This window comes from Pygocentrus nattereri, chromosome 8 (assembly GCF_015220715.1).
Source record: "Pygocentrus nattereri isolate fPygNat1 chromosome 8, fPygNat1.pri, whole genome shotgun sequence".
Lineage (NCBI taxonomy): Eukaryota > Metazoa > Chordata > Actinopteri > Characiformes > Serrasalmidae > Pygocentrus > Pygocentrus nattereri.
In genome coordinates this window covers 27,627,243-27,648,217 of record NC_051218.1, presented here as the reverse complement: position 1 = coordinate 27,648,217, position 20,975 = coordinate 27,627,243, and the positions used below count along the sequence as shown (strand labels likewise).

The 20,975-nt window shown below is 39.2% G+C and overlaps 1 protein-coding gene across 1 annotated transcript in view; it reads left to right on the top strand.

Moving 5' to 3' along the window:
• fgfrl1b (fibroblast growth factor receptor like 1b) overlaps window positions 1-20,975 on the top strand; it is a 48,993-nt gene that overhangs the window by 10,314 nt on the left and 17,704 nt on the right. Inside the window, exon 2 of the mRNA XM_017703709.2 lies at window positions 16,077-16,355. Coding sequence (XP_017559198.1) covers window positions 16,077-16,355 — 279 coding nt within the window. The remainder of the gene's footprint in view (window positions 1-16,076; window positions 16,356-20,975) is intronic.

Genomic DNA, 20,975 nt, shown 5'->3' with positions numbered 1-20,975 from the left:
TCTGAGCCACTGTGATTCAGTCCAGTGTGTTCTCTGCCTCACTTCAACTCTCTGTGAGTCACTAACAAAAGCAGCCAACATTGAAAGAATCTCTGAAGAGATTCTAGTTTCAGAGACGTATCACAATTCCGAAGTTGGAGAGTTCATTGTACAGAGGGTCTAACAGCTTTAGCAGGGAAATCATTCTTATCTGCCCTGACACAGAAGTGTCCAAAGATATAACCTTCAAATATGTACAAGTTCAAAGCATGTTCCTTTAGCCTTTGGATTTCTCAGAATGGAAACTGGAATTTTAACAGAGACTGAACTGCCTATTACTTCATTACACATGAAAGGTCACTCAGGACAAGAGCTGTAGTCAAGTAGGAACATGTGATCAATAAAGAGTCTCTTCAGTCTTTCTATTTGTGTCAGCTGCTGAAAAGCTCAAAAATGTCTCCAAGTATCTGTGTGAGGGGCTTTTAGCTCAGGCAAGAAAATAGTTTATATGGCAGCGTTAAGCAGGCTAGCAGTACAGTGTCATGACAGACACAGGCACTTTGTCAAGTTCTCATGGCCTAATCAACTGTGTCAGTCTTCCTTGCAGGTTTTAAAATGCAATAGATAGGACAGGGAGGCAGATCAAGAGAAGAGAAGGGGTTAATGAAGCTGGAGACGCTGGGAATGAACGGCTGGCAGGCTACTCACAGATCACTGTTTCACCTGAAAGGGGCCATCTTGGCCTCCACCTCACCAAAGAGAGAAAGGGCCATGGAACCAGGGCTGTCATGCTGATTAATGGGGTAGTGGATGGGAGACAGCTGCTGCACTATAGCTAGAGACATGGACACTTGGGCAGATGAGGAGCAGGGTCTTTAAAGAAGGGCCTTCTAACCCCAGTCCTGAAAGATATTTACCTCAGAAAGAAAACTTTGATTGATACAGTGTTAATTTGATGTTTGGCAACACTGATCAAATGTTTTATTCTACAGCATTTGCTGATGGTTGAGTTGCTGTTGATTTAATGCCAGTACAGATGTTCATTTAATGTTGAAACAATGTTTACTCTGTTTTTACAGCATTGATTAATTGTTGAAAGCACAGCAAATAATTTTTTATATTTATTAAAATATAAAAGACTTTACATTTTTATGCATTTATGGTTTGTTTTATGCATTTATGCATAGACACTCCAATCCAGAGCAATTTACCCTGGTAGACAAGTGCTGCCTGGATAGGGATCAAACCTACAATGCAGCCCAATTTTGTTACCCACTGTTGGAAGAATGTGTGATTGACACTGTGAGGTTTTATAATCTGAAAGAGGGGTGAACAAGGCATGAAGGATGACCTAGTGCAGCAAGAATTCCATGAACTTGAGGTATCTAATATGAATTTGATGCATGACGATCTCCGTAATTAGTCATTAGTAAAGGATTATGGGTTTGTAGTGACTACCCAACTAGTAGCAGTTTACTTTAGGGATACTCGGCTCTGATCCTGGGGATCCAAAGTCTGGTGATATTCTGGTAATGACCTTGCTTTAAACAATACTGGACTGTAACACTCATAAACCAAACTTGGGTACCCCTGGTTTAGGTGATCTGTGATGCTTTTGAAAAATGGCTTGGTTTGAGTGGTTTCCTTATACCCACTGTATTAAGCCGTCTCTACTCGACTGGAATCTTTAACACAGTTAAAGAGTTTAACACAGAGTTTTGGTCTGCACCTAAATACAGCTGAGTCTGATGTTTTGAGTCTGATATGCTGAGTCCAATATGCTGAGTCCAAAACTGAACCAAGCTCAAGAAAGTTCTGTGCAAAATAGACCTGACTTGGCCCATCATCACCTAAACGTAAGGAGTGGGGTCCAAGGATGTGCTTTCCAATGCATTTTGATGTCTGAGTATTCATAAAATTTAATGAATGGCTATCTAGGAAACTGCAGGGAAAAATAGACCTATGACTATAGGCTTACTACGAGGATAAAATTTAAAACAAGTGTTATTACTCAAATATAGCCAAAAGAAATCAGAATTAGTAATGGAAGTCGAATCCTCAGGGTAAGCAAATGCTGACTGGTTGGTATAGTGAAGTGGGTAACACCTCTGCCTTCTACACTGTAAACTACCAATCCCCTACCTGGACAATCACACTGTACTATACCAGTAAGGGTCCTTGGGTAAGACTCCTAACATTAAATTCACCTACCTGTGTAAAATTATCAAATTGTAACTCACTCTGGATAAGAGTGTCTGCCAAATGCTGTAAATGTAAACATAGTTGGTACAACATTGGCTGCTGACCTCATCTTCTACACAAGGTCTTTTCTTCTCAGTGGATGATATGCCAACATATTACTTTGTCAGAGAAATACGTTTGGTCAACGTTTCTGGACCTACCTATAATTAGTTAAATCCTTGTCATGTCCTTACAGTTGTGTGTCATTGTAGTAAAGTATAATATAGTTACTGGCAAAACTGTCACGTTTTGCTGTCCTGTCTTCCTGTGATAAAATGTAATAAATACTAGATTAGTGGTTTCAGTATTCAGTATTCAAATACTGGGATCTCGATCAGTTAATCGAGCAATCAAGGCCTGCTGAGTTCAGGCCAATATTTTATGTTCTGGCAGAGACATTACTAAACTTCAGGACTGGAATCCAACCCCCTCCTATGGAGACAAGAAGAAGCTGGAGTGACAAACACAAAGTGCACATCAGGACAGCAGAGGCTAATTGAGTTAGCTTGTCTCCAAAAGCAGATTTGATTAAGTTCATTCAAAAGAAAGCAACAAGCAGAGGTCAGAAAACCAGAGTATCACGTGTGAAAGGGTTTATTTTTCTTTTCTTTTGAGAGAAAATGAGGGGTATCTATTCACTGATCCTCACCCCCGACCCCCCCCCCACCGCCACCCCCCCACCCCTACACTGTGTGTCTTACCAAAGCATCAGTGCAAACAACTGGAGACATCAGTCCTTGGAATTATCACTACCTAGATAAAGAAGTCACATTCCACAACCATGACCACTGTTTGGTCTAACTGATATATCACTGAAAGCAAATGTGATCCTACTGTACACAAGGGGTGGAGGTGGAGGAGGAGGGGGGTAAAGCTACTATCTAAATCACATGATGGCATGAGATCAAACTCTAGATGACCTGGGGAACTCAGTCCTCTGATTGGCTGACGGTACTGTCATGTTATCATGGTATGCTGATGTGTTGGCTGCTATTTTTGAAGTAATACTTTGTGGAGAGTTCAATATAAGCTGACATTGTGAAAAATAGAAACTTTGTTTGATTCTACAAGCACACATTTGATTGAGTGTGTGAGCAGAAAAGTATATGCTGTATATAGTAGCATGTCAGCCAGTAAGGTAAGCTAACAGACAGGAAAGTTAGTTAATTATCCAAATTAGATGCTTTAGGGTGAAATAAAATGACCAAAAGTGGATTATTACAATGGTTCCAGCCGTCTCTTGAGCAGTGAAATGGCCTAGAACTAGAACAAGCTAAGTTTTTATATATATATATATATATATATATATATATATATATATATATATATATATATATATATATATATATATGTTTATGCTAAGTTGCTTTTGAATGTGCAGTGAGAAAATGGCCTTATAAAGCAAGTGATTTCTTTATTCAACCTGTAGTGAAAAGTGTGGCTAGTGCATATTAAAATGGCAGAAATTTAAATGGAAAAAACAATTACCACAAAAAGACATTTTTATTGACCTGGGAAAATGAAAAGTTAAAAAATCCACCTGGAGGTTCTGTGCCATCAGGTAATGGTAATTTGTCTTATACCAAAACAGTGGATAGATTGGTATGATAATATTTGACCTGCAGCCTGTTTGGTCAGAAGAGTGAAGAAAAATGTGATTGCAGGTCTTCATGAAATCCCAAACCTGATCCTAAGCAAGCTTTTGGTCAGTAGTTGTGATGGCAGAACATCTAAATTAGCAGAATTAGCCAGAAACAGAATACAATTCAGCAAACAAGATGAGCTGTGAAATGCTTGCTAGATTAGCTGGAACAAAACATTCAGATGCAAATATTGAAAAAGCTGAACCAAACCTGATATTGTGACAATTTATTAGACAAATTATCTATATTTAATGCAAATCTGTCAGTAGTGAGCACATTTGATAGAATGTTCATTCTTTTTTCTTACTTTCTTGCTTGTTACTTTTTTCTACTCTTGAATTATAGAATACAGTCCAATTTTTTTTTCCATTAAAATGAGGTTTAGAAAAGGCTCCCAAGTTGTGAAGCTGTCACACAATCGCCTGTAAATGACAAGTTAGAATCCTGATTCTTTGCAGTATTAGATGTGGTCATGAGCAGCACATGAAATGTTGTTCAAAAAAACAGTGCATTTACATTTTTTGTAGCTACTTTTAATAACAAACTGTTTTGCTCATGAATATGTCATGAAATATATCAATATTATGTATTTGCTATATTGTCTACCCGAAGTTCAGAGTTTTACCAGATTGGGCAGGTATATAAAGTATACAAAGTCATGAAATGGCATTACTTTCTTATGCAGCTGAAATTTGAATAGCTTCTCTCCATGTCCAGTCAGCTGTCAAAATGTTGATTGACATATATCATCGTAGTACATAGTCATAGCAGTAAATGGAAATGACTAGTGATTTTAAATATTTGAAAGTTTATTTGAATGAGGAATATTATTGATATTCATTTGACATTCTGATTGCTTGGAGTATGGATCTTATCACATCCAAATTATGGAAATAATATACACATATTTATACACATTTAGTTTTTCTTTTAAATTACAACTCCATTTCCAAAAAGTTGGGATACTGTGCAAATCATGCAAACCATATTTGTAAAGGAAAATAGTACAAAGACAACATATCAGATGTTGAAACTGAGAAATTTTATTGTTAGTTTAAAAGAGCAACAGTGTCATCTAGTGACATCTTAAATACTTATCTGCAAATATTCCAAGGTAAGACATCAGCAGATAATGTACCCAGAAGCTTATTGTTGATTTCATGCTTTATTATTTCACGCTAAAATGACTTTTTGAGTGTTTTTTATGCTTTTTGGTGTGTTTTGAATATTTCTTATCTGGAAACTTTAGAAGCAGTCTGACAACTCTGCCCTTGTTTGCCTGGTCTTGAAATTACTTTATAACTTAGGTACTTGTCTCTAAGCCCTTCTTCCAGTTTTATGGCAAGGGTCACTGTGTTGTCCACCAAAGAGTGGACCCTTAAAGTTTACATTTAGCACAGATTTTTGTGGGTGCTTCATAGATTTACTGCTGAGCTTCTCCATTATCCAGCAGCCAGAAACATGTGCATCTGGATGGTCTGGACTTCTGATAGCACTTATGCAGCAGGTTGACTTTTCTGCACAGCTTGTTCAAGCCATCCACATCAGTTCCTCATGTGTTCTTTCCTCCTCATTCTCTCTATCTTCCTGTTCTTTCTTTCCTTCACCCCTCTCTCTCTCTTTCTCTGATACACTCCCTCTTCCTCTTTCTCGGCCTGCATTTGATGGCCATGCCACTTCCTCCATCATTTCCATTTATCCAAGCTGTGTGCTGTCAGGCCGTTTGAAGCTCGCCCTGTGACACCAGTGTGGAGCTTCTGAAGCTGCTGAAGCTGCCTGGGCTTCAAAGCCCTTTCAGCACTGTAGTTTGGGAGGCCTCCTGTCCATAAATCCTGCCCAGAAATCACAGACCCATATCAAGATGTCTACAACAAAGCGGGCCAAAGGGGGACAGGCGTGCTTTTAAGTGATCTCTGGTAGTCCATATGCCCATGCCCATATGGAAGTCTGTCTTTCTCTACACATACTCACAAAAAAGAAGAAGTAAGCATGTGCCCAGTCTACACTTTAAGTCACATTAGACTTTTGCAGTTTGTGGCCAGTCTGGAGGATTAGAGCAGTTAATAAGCCAGCAAACATGCTAACCATGAACAATAACAACAAAAATGATCATAATTACATTATATAGTCAAAAATATGTAAATGCCCAAGTTCAGATTTTTTGAGGCCATAGTTTTAGCCACACCCATTGCTAACAGGTGTATGAAATCAAGTACATAGCTTTAAATCTCCAAAGGCATGCACTGACAGTAGAATGGGTCATACTGAAAAGATCAATGAATTTATGTTCTCTGCTAGGTCTGCCATGGACAACTATAATCATTATTATTGTTATGTCCTCTTTTACATCAACTACAGAGTTCAAAACTGCTTCTGGAAGCAACATCACAAGAACTGTGCATCAGGAGCTTCATGTAATGGGTTTCCATGTCCAAGTAGCTGCACAAGAGCCTAAGATCTCATGCCTAAGAGAGTTAACAGTTTTTCAGGCTCCTTAGGTCCAGTGAAGGGTGATGTCAATACTACAGCATTCAAAGACATTTACACAATTACAATTTCCCAGCTTTGTATCAACAGTTAGGGGAAGACTGAGCCTCTGTGCACAACGCAAGCTCCATAAAGACATGATTTGAACAGGTTAGAGTGGAAGAGCTTAAGTGGCCCTTATGGAGCCCTGACCTCAACCTTAATGGACAGCTTTGGGATGAACTGGAACGTCGATTGTGAGCCAGACTTTCTCATCCAGCGTCAGTGTCTGACCTCACAAATGCTCTTTAGACTGAATGGTAATAAATTCCCACAGACACTCTAAAATCCTGTAGAGGCTGTTCCAGTCTCAAATGGGGGTCGACTCTGTAATAATGCCCATTGTTTTGGAACAGGATATCCAACAAGCTTATAAATGGTCAGATGGTCAGATACCTTTTGCCATATAGTCTATATCAAAAAATTATGAACTCACGGTGCTGAAGTCCTGCATACTCAGCGGCCCCCAAACATTTTATATTTAGAGTGTATTTTTAATCCTTAAAAAGTTAAATCAGGCTGATTATCTTGGTAATGGTTTTTACATAACATTGGAACAATCATGCTATTAACATGCCACTGTCATGGCTACTGTCATGACAGATTATAACATTGTCATCTTACTGTTATAATTAATTACTGTGCCAGATGTCATAATGTTTCATGTCTTGGCAGCTAAAAAGAGTAGACAGAAGCATTTGCCTTTATTAATAACACTATTAGTACACTATAGTCTCTACTAGAAACAACTTATGAAAGTATGTGACTTCTGCTATGACACATTTATGTCCTGGTTATGTCAGTGTTATAAAGCAGGTTCAATTAAAGAATTATGTTACCATAATGTTCCTTTAAAATTCCTTTTATTTATCTGTTTTTCGAGGGTTTTTAATTTATTTTTTTTCTTCAACCATTTTTATTTCTGGTTCAATACATGTGCATTCAGATAATGAATCGTCTCAACACTGATTTCAGTATGGAGCTTGACTCTGTGGTTGCCACACTTTGACGGATTAATATGTTAATCTGACAGGCCGTTGGTGATATTTGCCTGTCATTTGCATAAAGTTCAGAAATTCTCCTTATTCTTTTGTTCTCCTTACCTACTTGACTCCGCTGCCACTCTCATAACTCTCCATGCAGAATTTCTGCCCATCTCCAAAAAAAATTAATAGGAAACTTTACTGCAATGTGAATGCAGTGCCAAATGAACCACCTTCTCCAACATATTGCCAACAACATTGTCCTTTCATGTTTGCTGTCACTGCATAAAATAAGCTCCATGCTGCTTTTATTGGTGGATGTACTGTGATGGTTTCTGAATGAGCATGTGCTCATATTCACTCCGATTACAATGGAAATGCTAATTTGTTTAATCAAAACAAGTCTAAAAGAAACGCACAGATCACAAATAGTGATCTCCAGGTTTTGTTTTTTTTTTTGTCTTTTTCTTCCCATATTAAAATAAACATGATGAAGGCAGTGAGAAATCACATTATTACAGGAGGAGAGCAGATTAAAAGACAAGAATAGCTGCTTTTTTTGCCTCAGAATTAAAGGGTTAAAATTATGGTAATTCAGTCTAGTGCATGTCTCCTTTTTATCTACTCTACAGCTCTGCCGCTAAAAGAGTGTGTCAGAAGCGACGGGAGTGTAACTCTATTGATGTTGTGTTCCCAGTGGGGTGTTGCGGGCTGTGACACTGGGAGGTCTGATAGAGGACTTCCACCAGGCTCATAGAGTCCCTCTCCCTCCCTCTCTGTCTGTCTTAGTACAGTACTGTGGCAGCACACGGAGATAAAAGCCTTCTCTTAAGACACTTTTGAGAAATACAAACCATGTGAAAATGATTCTGCCCAATGACAGCTTGACACCATTTTCAGCTCAATGAGTCAGTAACAAACCAAGATGCTATCTTGCATGATGGTCAGTGGTTAGTTGTGGGATGAGTTTGGAGGAGAATGACTAGAATGGAAGGGTAATTTGAGGTCAGGAGAACAGGGCAGAATTGTTTGCAACAATAATTTTTTGAGCATAAAATATGCAGAGCATTGCATGATTAAAGGGGTATTGTGTCCTACAACTAGAGTTTAATACATTGTTTGTTGTGTTATGTAATGTTCAGTAGCACAGCGATATATTCTTCAGCCTTATTCATCATTTTCATGCTTTTGTTCATCTTTACTATACTCTGTGTGCTTTGCACATACAGCTATTGGGAATCCCAGTGGTGTCAACCAGTTTTGACAGCCTAGCATCTTATCTACAGGCTATTAAATGCAAGCATTAGTGTAACTCCTACTTTGGTCACCAACCAAGATTGTGATCCACACAAACTGATCTAAACTGAAGTTTGCTAACTATAAAAACTAGTTTGCTAACTCTACTTTTTTTTGCTGACCTCATCTCACAAGTAATTTCCATCATTTGAGCTCCACCAATCTCCCCATTTCAATGATGGCAACGAATAATGGTACTACAGTTATTTGACTACATTAGACATTCAGCTTTTTAGCAGTAATGTTAGCTATCTGGCTTCCATTTCTGTTTACCAGATAACAAAAAACATTTAAAATAACTTGCTCCCAAAATATCCTCCCTGAAAAAGGTTTTGAAAAAAAGTCCTTCCCACCTTCAAATTACATCATCAGAAGGGGTTTTCCCAGTCTTTAAACCAGAAAAGCTCACAGTGGAGATTTATGCAGCAGATATGTAGGCCAAGAGTAGGCATGCTTACAACAAATGTGGCTATGTTTAAATGTGGTCATTTGGGCCAGAGTGTCCCTTTAATGTTAAAAGGAATCATTTTATGGTGACATTTTTACAGTAAAAAGAATAATTGTACATAAGGATCCATTCTCAAAAGGAAAGGTCAGGATCAGACACATTGGCCAATCAACCTTGGCCAAGTGAGAGAGACTTATTAAAGAGAAAAGGATTCACTCTTTCATTCAGGAGATTTGGTTTACAGTGTGGTCAGAAACTTGCTTTAGCCACATCCCCCTATCTCCTGCCCATCCCCAGTCTATAATCTAGGTATAATCACATCTCTCACTGAGTGCTCTCAGCACCCAGTCAAGTCTTTCTATGCTCAGACGGAGTTGCTCTTCTGATGTCTCATCTGACCATCATGTGCTGGCAGTCCTGGTTTGTTTGTATGTGTCAGTAAGTGATTACTTGTCGAGGGGGATCACTGTGTGCTTGTGGTCCACTGGGCATGTGTTCAGCCTCCCCCTCCCCGCCACCCCACCGTGGGTGTGATTTGTCTTTCAGCCCAGCGAGTGAATGATGCCTGTTCCCGTTTGCTTCTTCAAAGCTCTGCTGTCATCTAACAGGCCTTTGCGTGACAAACACAAAATATGTATGATGGAGGGAGATGCCGCCTTCCTTTGATTTCTCTGACACTGTATTCATCAGTCAGGACTCTAAGACATTTTCAGTAATGCCAGTATATGTGATGTATGAAGTGTTATCGTACCATAATCTTTTTTTTTTTCAACCATTGTACTCTCAAGCCCGTTGTGCATTTAAGTACTGAATCTTCTCAACACTGATTTCAGGGTGGAGCTTGACTGTGTGGTTGCCACATTTTGACATATTAATATTTTATTCTGACTGGCCGTTGATGCAATTTGCCTGTCATTTGCATAAAGCTCAGTAATACTCCACTTTATTTTGCTCTCTTCACCTGCTTGACTCCTTTGCTGCTGTTACAACTCTCCGTGCAAGACTTCTGCCCATATTCATAAAAATGAATGGGAGACTTCACTGTAATGTAAATGCAATGTCGAATTAAATTTCTTCTCCAACATATTGCTAGCAACATTGAGCTACCATGTTTCCTATCACTGTACAAAAGAAGCTCCATGCTACTTTTATTGGCGTATGTACTGCGATAGTTTCTGATTGAGTATGTGCTCACACTGAAAAGCAAGTTCTGATCACAATGGAATGCTAATTATTGATTTGCTTCTTCAAAATAAGAAAAAAAATATAGTCTGATGTGTCACATATATTACAATTTAGGTGTTTTCTTGCTTGCACACAAACACAAACAATCTGCTAGCATTTCAAGGGGAGCAATGATTTCAAAATCCATCCATCCATCCATCCATCCATCCATCCATTTTCTAAGCCGCTTCTCCGTCAGGGTCGCGGGGGGTGCTGGAGCCTAATCAACTTTATTTAAGCATTTAAAGATAAACCATGTCACTGAGCACAGTGACTTTTTGTATCTCTGAACCCATTAAAATCTTAAGGTAAAAGTCATTCATTCATGTTTAGTGTGTTTTATTTTGTTTTCACTAAAATAAATATTTAAATTAAATATAATTGGGGCAGTCATGGGCTGGAGGTTAGGGAACCAGCCATGTGACCGGAAGGTCGCTGGTTCGATCCCCAGAGCCAACAGCACATGACTGAGGTGTCCTAGAGTAAGACACCTAACCCCCAACTGCTCCCTGTGCACTGCAGATTGGGCTGCCCACCGCTTCCGGGCAAGTGTGCTCACTGCCCCCTAGTGTGTGTGTGCTCACTAGAGTGTATGCCATGTTTCACTTCACGGATGGGTTAAATGCGGAGGTGAAATTTCCCCATTGTGTGACTAATAAGGGTCTCTTAATTAATTAATTAAAATGGTATAAATCAGGGGCACGGTGGCGTGGTGGGTAGCGCTGTCGCCTCACAGCGAGGAGGGCCTGGGTTCGATTCCCCGGCCGGGCGGCCAGGATCCTCTCTGTGTGGAGCTTGCATGTTCTCCCCGTGTCTGCGTGGGTATTCTCCGGTTTCCTCCCACAGTCCAATTGGACATGCTAAATTGCCCCTAGGTGTGAGTGACTGTCTGTGTCTGTCTGTCCTCCCTGCGATGGGCTTGCGACCTGTCCAGGGTGTATCCTGCCTTTCGCCCGCAGACTGCTGGGATAGGCTCCAGCCCCCCCTGCGACCCTGATGGAGAAGCGGCTTAGAATAGTATAAGTCAGGATTTTAATCCACCTATCAAGTAGTATGTTCAGATACGTTTTGGTTTTGTATCAGTACTCAGTATCAGAAGGTACTTGAGGTTCAGGTTTTGGTATTAGATGGAAAAAGTGGCATCGGCCCACCTGTTTCCCTAAATACATACAACAATTGTCACTTTATTAGGTACACCAACCTTGTACCTGCACTTATTGGTCATTTTCATCAGAAACACCAACTATTTACACAGATCAGCCAGAACAATAAAATCAGCTACATGTATCTTCACTCATGATCCATTTTATCAGCATCACTGAACAAAGGAGCACTTTGTAGTTCTACAATTCCAGACTGTAATACTTAATACTCTCTGCATACTTACCCTGCTCATCATAGGTCAGGACCCCCACAGGAACCTCACAGAGCTGTTATTATTTGGGTGATAGGTCATTTGCAGTGCTGCAGTGACACTGACGTGGTGGTGGTGCATTAGTGTGTGTTGCACTGGTGTGAGCGGATCAGACACAGCAGTGCTGCTGGAGTTTTTAAACACTGCATCCACTCACTGTTCTCTCTACTATACACTTGTATCTCTTTGGTCTACCTTGTAAATGTAAATTTAGGGATGAAAGTGTATCTGCTGCTCCACAGTTTGTGTTATTAACCTACTGGTTCTTTATCATTGTTCAGTTTCTGACCAACGGACACTGCTGGCTGGAGCTTTTTGGTTGGTGGACTTTTCTCAGTCCAGCAGTGACACTGAGGTGTTTAAAAAACTCCTGCAGTGCTGCAACTGATCCACCATCCAAATTATACCTGCTCTGTGGTGGTTTTGTGACACCATCCTATCTATTAATGAACAAAGCATAAAATGAAGAGACACAGATGGACTTTGACAACTACCAAGTGCTCCTATGTGGTAAATGAATCTGATAAAATGGTCAATGATATTAGATACAATATAAGCATAAACAAATTAAATAATAAATAAATGAACACTCTGGCACAGACCTCTGTGCCACAACCTGAGCCATTGTCAGTTCATCTGACACTGAACCCCTTATATGGCATTGGGCCTGCTGGTAGGCCCAAAGTTTTATTACACGCTTCTATAACATAAGAATAGCTCAACCCATTTGCATTATAGTCCCTGTAGTTACTGAATAATAAGCCTTAGTATCTAATAAGCCTGAAATTTTAAAGGGTTAAGTAATTCTCAAATGGCATGCACTCCTTCATTATGAATTAAATGCATTGTTGTCATAAAGATAAGTAGCAATTAGACTATAATCTTAATTTTGGACCGAATTGTGAAGTTTTCTTTTGAGCGGTCAGCATTTGTGAAAGTGCAATTTGATTTAAAGTCTCACTGTATAAGCAAGTATAGATGCTCTTTCTTTTTATGTGCATCTTTATAGCTTAACAGTAGTATTTATTTTTTGTTGCCATCTTTCTCTGCTCCATTTGGGGGGTTAAATTTTGATGCCATTATAGGAGCACAGAGCAATATTTTCAGCGAGGACTTCTTAGTGGAACCTTGAGGAATGCACTGTAATTTAATTCCAGCACCAAAACAACCCTTACTTTTCCCTCTCTCAGCTCTCGTGGCATTTTCCTGGATGGCGACCAGTAGCTCCAGGTGAAAACGCTTCACTCCGAGAGAGAGATTGTGAGGGGGAGTTGAAGAAAAAAAAAAACATAATAATAATAATTTGGGTGCAGTTTCATTTTTCAATTTCCATAATCTTTGGTGGTTCTTGGAGCAGTTGCTGGTGCAGGCAACAGGATGTGACAGTACTGGGCATGAATGAGAGATGCCGTCCAACGCACACTCACACTCACTCTTATGCTGCTGAGGTGGTCAGAGTGGGCCAAAGGAAATGGAAAGCTAGTCCTCATGGGAGTCTCCCTGAGCAGTATGAGGCGGATGAAAAGGACCTTGTTCACACAAGCACTATGAAAGAGCTGAGAGAAACATTCCCCGAAAAGTTTCGAAAAAGTTTTGGGCAGGAGGGGGTGGAGTGGGTAGGGGCTAGGTGGCTGGTGTGAAAGTTATGAAATCAACTCTAAATTTGGCCTTTTTCATTTCAAGTTATGTTTAAACTTTAGAATGCAGGAGTTTACTTTCGGTTTCCTATGATATTCAAATGTACTTATTACAACACAACTCATGCAGCTCTGATAGATATTTTAATATGGGAAAAAATGAAATTGTAATAATAAAATATCTATTAATACATGCAGTAACAAATTATATTTAGATATGGACTGAACTGAGCTGTGCTGCCTGAAATTTGAACTTCTTTCATCTTTCTTTACACAGCAAAAAGGTCTTAGCAGAGGTGGCAGACTAAACCAACCACCTATACTAACAGCAAAGATATCGATTCAACTGTGCAGAAGAAGGCAATGATAAACTACAGAGAAAACCATGTGGGTAGGCCAGGGTACTTGGCAGAGTTGAAGGTAAAAGAAGAAGAGCAGCAACAAGATGGATGGTAACAGTCAGAGGAACTATGACGCAGCCATTCAGAAGCCCCAAACAGATGACACAATATTCTGGAGAAACATGCTAGAACACACATTCTAGTGGTTGCTAGGAGTCGGAAATGACTTGACGGCACTTAATTATATGAATAATTCCAATGATATCTCAAAATTTCAGCATCATTCAATGGTTGAGATGTAAATGAAGTCATTTAAAGTAGTTGGATATGAAATTGTTGGTTGGAGAGAAATTTACTGACTCAGATGGTAACCAGGGGGCGCACAATTATGGCCATTTTATTAACTATTCAAAATGGCCAGTGAACTTACACGTTTGTTCTGATTTTTATATGGAAAGGTTATGACAATCAAATCAAGTGGTAAATCTGTAAAAAATGCATTGTCATACATAATCAAATACATTTGCTTGGGGAAGAGCTCCAAAGGAACCAGATGTCTAAGTCACACCACTCTTATGATTATGCTAGTTTTAAAATACATTAGGCCAATGTGTTATATACATATGGCCTAACACATTATAAAACAAGATTATGTCAAAAACAAGGTTTTCATCCGACAGCAGCAGTATATAGCATACATATATACATACATAATGCATAGCATAAGAGTGGCATTAATCTCAGATGTCTGGTTCCTATCACCACCACTGTGAACAACTCTGACTCAGTAAGTGTGGATCATTTCACATTAAACCACATTGAATGTCTTTGTTTATATCTTAAATGTTCAATTATGCAGAAATCAAATAACTCCATTCATTTGTTGTCAATGGTGATAGTTGGGTTGTGTCCAGCTTACTCTGTTGCTGTAGTCACTTCAGGACATTCCAAATAGGAAACTTTTGGGTCTATGAGTAGCACAGTGGTTTTCACTCATTATGACCTCAAACTGTTTCATTTTCCACATTTTTCTCTCACCGAAGTCTTTAACCTCACTGTCCTCCACGTTTTTGCCATACACTGAATAACTGACCTTAAATAAATAAAGAGAAATCTTGTCTGCTGACACCGTGATATGAAACATGCTTTAAACCCAGCCTTTGGCTAATGTGCGTACAATGGGATTATTCAGTAGGCAGACGCAGGTCTTTTGACTGTGGACGTGTTTCTGAGCTCACACAGACATTCCTTGTGGAGGCAGACACAAATCATGCAAGGAATAAAAAGTGCTTTTAACCTATTAAGGTCAGGGTGCATTTAGGCTGATGTTCATTTGTGGATAAAAGACTCGTTCAGCCAGAAATACAAACAGGACAATATGGCCAGCATTTAGCAAGTGTCCACTCTTTGTTTTGGTCAAAATAAACCATTCAAATGTTTAGAATTACTGCCTATTTGTTTTTGGTTTTTTGTTGTTCTTTTTTTTATGAATGTTTAACTGGAGGCTATTTTTATTGAATATTTATTTGAGGGGTGACGAACAAATAACTCCTAAGTCCTTATCTAATACTTTTATTAGTAAATGATTGTAAATGATTGTTAGTAAGTCCTACATATACAGTAATAAATGCTACCATTCATTTAGTGATAAATAAAAAACGTCAATAACGAGTTTTTTATCGACTTGCTACTTTGCTCTATTTTATGTTTGTACAGTGGATTCATAATAAATACATAAATAACTAGAAAAATGCATTTACAGTGTTTGGAAGGTATAACAAACCATTAGTAAGTAGTTATTGATAATAATTCTGAATTGTTTGAAGGATTGTAAACACTTAAAATTACAATTGGAGAAGCGGCTTGGAAAATGGATGGATGGATGGATGGATGGATAATTTCATATGAAATGAATCAATATGTATTAGCAGACTTTACAATTAAGCTGCTGTATTATAGGTGGTTATTAACAATTTATGCATATATAAATAATATTTTTGTATGGTCAGTGGTTAACAATTAAAATGGTAGCACTCATAAATATTTAAATCTAGATAATCACTAATAATCATTAACAAACTTTGATAATTGATTAAACTGCCTTTTCTAAGTGCTTAATTTTTGGGAGCAACAAAAAGTCATAAATGATATCCTTCTGTCTGAATTTCTTGTCATCTGTTTTGAGATTTGATCACCATATATTGACATGTTTATATTCTGTGACATATTATTAGCATCATTTAGCTTTGTAATATTGACAATATCGATTTCTGACTTTCCAAACTCAGCAGGGACAGCAATGTTGTCGTGGTTGAATGTGACAGCAGGTATGTTTTGGCCGTAGGTCCTCCGTGGGTGACCCGTGGGGTGGAGGAGAGGCAGACGGCACAGCTGGGACGTACCGTGCGTCTTCCGTGTCCCGTTGAAGGTGACCCTCCACCGCTGTGGCACTGGATGAAGGACGGACGTACAGTGAGCCCAGGCTGGAGCCGCTTCCGTGTCCTCAGAGGAACACACAGTCTGAAGATAAAGGAGGTGGAAGCGGAGGACGCAGGAGTATATGTGTGCCGCGCCATCAACGGTTTTGGAAGTGTCACCCTCAACTTCACTCTCAGTGTCATTGGTAAGTGCAGCCACAATGTGTGCACTACAGTTTGAAAGTTCTGTGTATAAATTATACCATTATACAGTTGTGTGCAACAGTTTGCATACTCCTGATCAAATGTTGATGTTCTAAGTGAAATATTTAAATATTTACTGCTCCAGTGTAAACAAGTCATCATAATGTAAGCATAGCATTGTTCAACATCAAAAAAGAAGTTATGATAAAAATGAATACCCAGAATGCTTCACACGATCAAATCAGAGGCAGATATTAATATAACTTGATAATTACAATTCTTTAGTTTTCAGTAACTGGCTCATGTTCCCCCCAAAAAGCTTGAAATACTGAATAAAGCCTTAAAACTACAAAAGTTCTGAATATGATGAGTAATTCTAAACATTTGAACATAAGTGTGAATGAGACTGTGTGTGAGCCCTTGATTCATAGTCCTTCACTGTCTTGTTTTTCACAAGCGTTCATCGTCTGTAGCAGTCATTCAGGCTTAATCAAAACCTTCCTCGTTCTTCAGTGTGTCAAATAAGAGGTGGTCTTCAGCACTGTGTCAGTCGCAGCATCCACAGCAGCCAGATGTAGTTGGAGTTCTCAGTTCCAAAGCAGCAGAGCCATTTTCAGTCACTCTAACAAAAGGTTGATTGTGAGACAGGAAGCAAGCTGGCCTCATGTTTAATGAGGAGAAAATTATATTTGACATGAATCGTAGGGGGTGCCCTATTAAATGTGTATGGCGTCATTTATGCAACATTAAATGATATAGGGCAAGAGCACACTGTGTTTATAAGCCTACCTGCTGAAGATGTGTGTAGTTCTGATGCCACCATTCATTATCACCACTGGAGAACAAAGGAGGACTTCTTTACCTCATGCCTTCCGTCTCATGTTATCTGTCGTTGTTTATGAAGTCTGTAACCCAATATGCTGTTCCTCCGTTTACTTCAGCAAAAGGGGGATTGTTTTTCACCAACGCTGACAGACTGAGAAATTACTGCACTTCTCCCTGAATAGAACAAAAAAGTGAACTGTAGAAGTGCCAGGTAGCAGCTTGTTGGGGGTGTATTTGGTAAGGGGGTATTGGCATTGTTAGATTTGTTTATTAAAAAAAAGAAAAAAAGGTATTCTATTACAAATTGCTTATTATGATTTTAAAACTATAAAAATGTTTAAATTATTTAATAAATCTATGTTAATGTATAAAACTCATTTTCAACCTTTTTTTGAAAGAAACAGCACAGAGCAAACATAGTAATCATATAAAAGACCTGTAAATCTAGAATGGCCAAAATTGTTCACGTGAACTGCATTTTTTTAGTGCTGACATACTGAGAGAATATCAACAAGAGAAATGATCATTATCATTAGAGGTGTTTTTCCTCATTTGATTTTCAAAATTTAGTCGTCTGAACTAAAGGTTTAATTGTCATGCTCAACACTCATTAAAATAATGGTTTGGAGGAAGTTTCTGTGGAACATGGGTTAGGTAGAGGGCATTTGGTAAGAGGTTGTTGGGACTATGATTGGTTGGAGGTTATTTGGAGTGTATGTTTCTTGGAACTTTTTACACAGTGTGTTTGGTGGGAGGTTTGAGGCTTATATGATGGGAACTTGTTGTATATATATATATATTCCAAAATATAAATATACAGTACTGTGCAAAAGTCAGAGAGGCTAAAGTTCTTGGATTGAATTACCATTCAGAACAGCCATTAAGTATGTTGTTTATTCCATTCAAGGAACTGGACAAAAAGATTTTTTTAAATACTTGTTGAGGATTATCCGCGACCCTGACGGAGAAGCGGCTTAGAAAATGGATGGATGGATGGATGTTGAGGATTATGCATAAAGTTTTAATTAAGATTTGCTTTCTTTTTTTCCCATGCTGAAACATAAATAAATTTAGCTGGAAGTTTATTAAATGAATCATGATCTCTGTCTTTTGCAAAGTGGTGTCTATTCTTATGTAACAGTGTCTTTTGCAGAGGTAAGAATATGTTCTGATCTGTCTGGAGAGAGCATGAATTTCATTCAGGGTTCTTCTTGCAGGGAAAGGATGCACAGATTGATTTCTTATGTTCTTGCAGCTAATCTGCTTCTGTTCACTTAACACATTCACGTCTGTGGGGTTGTAAAAGACACAGTGCCCCTCCTCCCCCACAAGCCTGTTCCTATATAGCTCGCTTTGCTGTAGAGGCAACCAGGCGCCCTGTGAGGTGATTACTCTGCTGAGTAATGGAGTTGTTTAATTAGCTGGGACTGGTGGGTCTACATCCTCACCCCCATACTGTTTGCTCTGGGCCTCCTGTATGGGGAGCTATGGCAGCCCACTGCTTTCCTGTTCCCTCCCCAAGAGGACTGTGGAACTCAGAGTTATGGTGCATGGCTCCCTTTGGATTACACTTTCCAGGTTTACTGAAGTCATTAACTGCAGTGGTTGACAGACTCTGGACAAAAGGCCCATTAGAGGATAAGGTCGCAGTGTGTGATCAGTCAAAGCTATAGGGACGAGCAGTTTCATTACAGATGGTTGCAGACCAGAGGTTAGGATGCTGAATTGAGGGCTATTGTAATGACCCATAGTTCAATCCTGGGCTGTTTTTTTCCTGTGTCTGATTGAAACCAAGACTGTGTGGTGTAATCTTGTTAAATTTTGGAACAGTCCAAAATTAGTCGTTAAAAAATTAAATTATTGGTCTTCAAAATTAGCTTATTTAGTTCTGCACTGGAGCTACAAACTAACTAATGTAATTAACATGTAATGGAACTTTATATATTTACGTTTACGGCATTTGGCAGACACTCTTATCCAGAGTGACTTACAATTTGATTTTTTTTTTTTACATAGGTAGGTGAAGGTAGTGTTAGGAGTCTTGCCCAAGGACTCTTATTGAATATAGTGTAGGGTGCCTGCCCAGGCGGGGGATTGAACCCCAGCGTAGAAGGCAAAGGGAGTTACCCACTACGCTACACCAACGAACCATATATAATAGACAAAATGCAGTTACGTGCCAAAAAAAGTCAGAGACCACTCTTCATTTATTTGATTTCCAGTGATTATAACCATTAAATACAAGTTATTAAATTTTAAGGACATTCTTTTATGAGGACAGTAGATAAAAGATAATCCACATGACACATACAGGAGCTTCAAGAATAGGGAATCAAAAATGATGGAAGCTACAGAGAAACTGGGACTTCACTGGCAAGACCTGGAGTAAAACTGCCCCATCAGATAATTGGCACTTAAGGATTTCATCTTTGAGAAAGAGGAGAAAATCAAACTGCTTCAGATCTGGAAACACCCACAGGTGTTTGTGTCTATCCTTCCTCTGTGAGAAGAAAACTCAGTGCTATGGGTCTGAAAGGAGATGTGGCTGTCAAGAAGCCTCACTGAGAAAAGGAGACGGACACATAAAACAAAGAAGCTGAACAATAGACTGACCACTTCAGAGTCCAGACTTCAACATCACTGAATGTGTTCACTTCAAAAAATGATCAACCAACTTCTAAGACTGAACTTTGGGGGTGTGTCTGCAGATTTCTTTAAGAAACTGAAAGTGAGTCTCCTGAAGGGTTGTCTAAATTTACACTGTATTGTGTGTCTTATAGTAACAGTATTAGCAGCCAACTTCAATCTTGAATTTTATCCAAGCCTATGTCCATTTTCTTCTCCATCGCTTTAAATGCTGACTATCTCAGTTGATGTAAGTCACAGTTTGCTTTGAACAGGTGGTCTTTCTGTGGTCTTCCTCTGAAACTGACACTATATGTAGATTTATGTCGCACCTGAAACACAGAAGGGGAAACTCCAAGCAGACCTGATTAAATCAGGACAGAGGAATTTGGTGACATTCAATATCACTTCTTGTCATCGGCGCAAGCTCTAATCTGCTGCGAGAGCCCCGCCTCTCTGCAAGCATGGGCAGAGCTCTTATTTGCTTACCTCCTCTTTAATGATTGCTGCAGCAGGAAATATGTGTATCTGTAATAAAAGTGTAACTCTACCTTCTAGAAGATATTTCACCCCTATCAAGCTTGGCTTGGTGTAGTCTCTTGGCACTGAACTGGGGTGAGGTAACGGCCGCAACTTAATCCTTTGCTCACTTCTTTGTGATTTGCTGGCTGTGCACAGTTGTAAACAGAAACGTTTTTTTTTTTCTTCTTCTTTTTTTCCCTCAAACCCACCATGATTATACATGAGAGGAAAAAACCCATACGGTATTTAATGTAAACCTAAGTAGGCATTAGCTTTGCAGCTGCATGCTCAATTTTATAACGACGCAATTAACTTGCCCAATAATGTTGCATATGTAAGTACCATTGTTGTTTCACTTCCAGATGTTGATCCTAGGTGAACATGCCATTTCTACCCTCAGTGCAGTGAAAAAAAAGTGGTACTTAGCAAAATATAGTTATGGAAGCTGGTAGCAGCTCAAAATGGAATGCTTGACCTCTAGGACCATGCTGATCTTCTCTCTATCCATTCTGAACTTCCTATGGAGCACAGGGATGAATCAGTCACCACATCGTTTATGTCTAACAACACCCGGGCCTCATACTGCTTCCTGTACTGTCCTCTACTGATGCTGGACCCTTACTGCCCCCAGAGCTGCAGTCCCCTGCTAT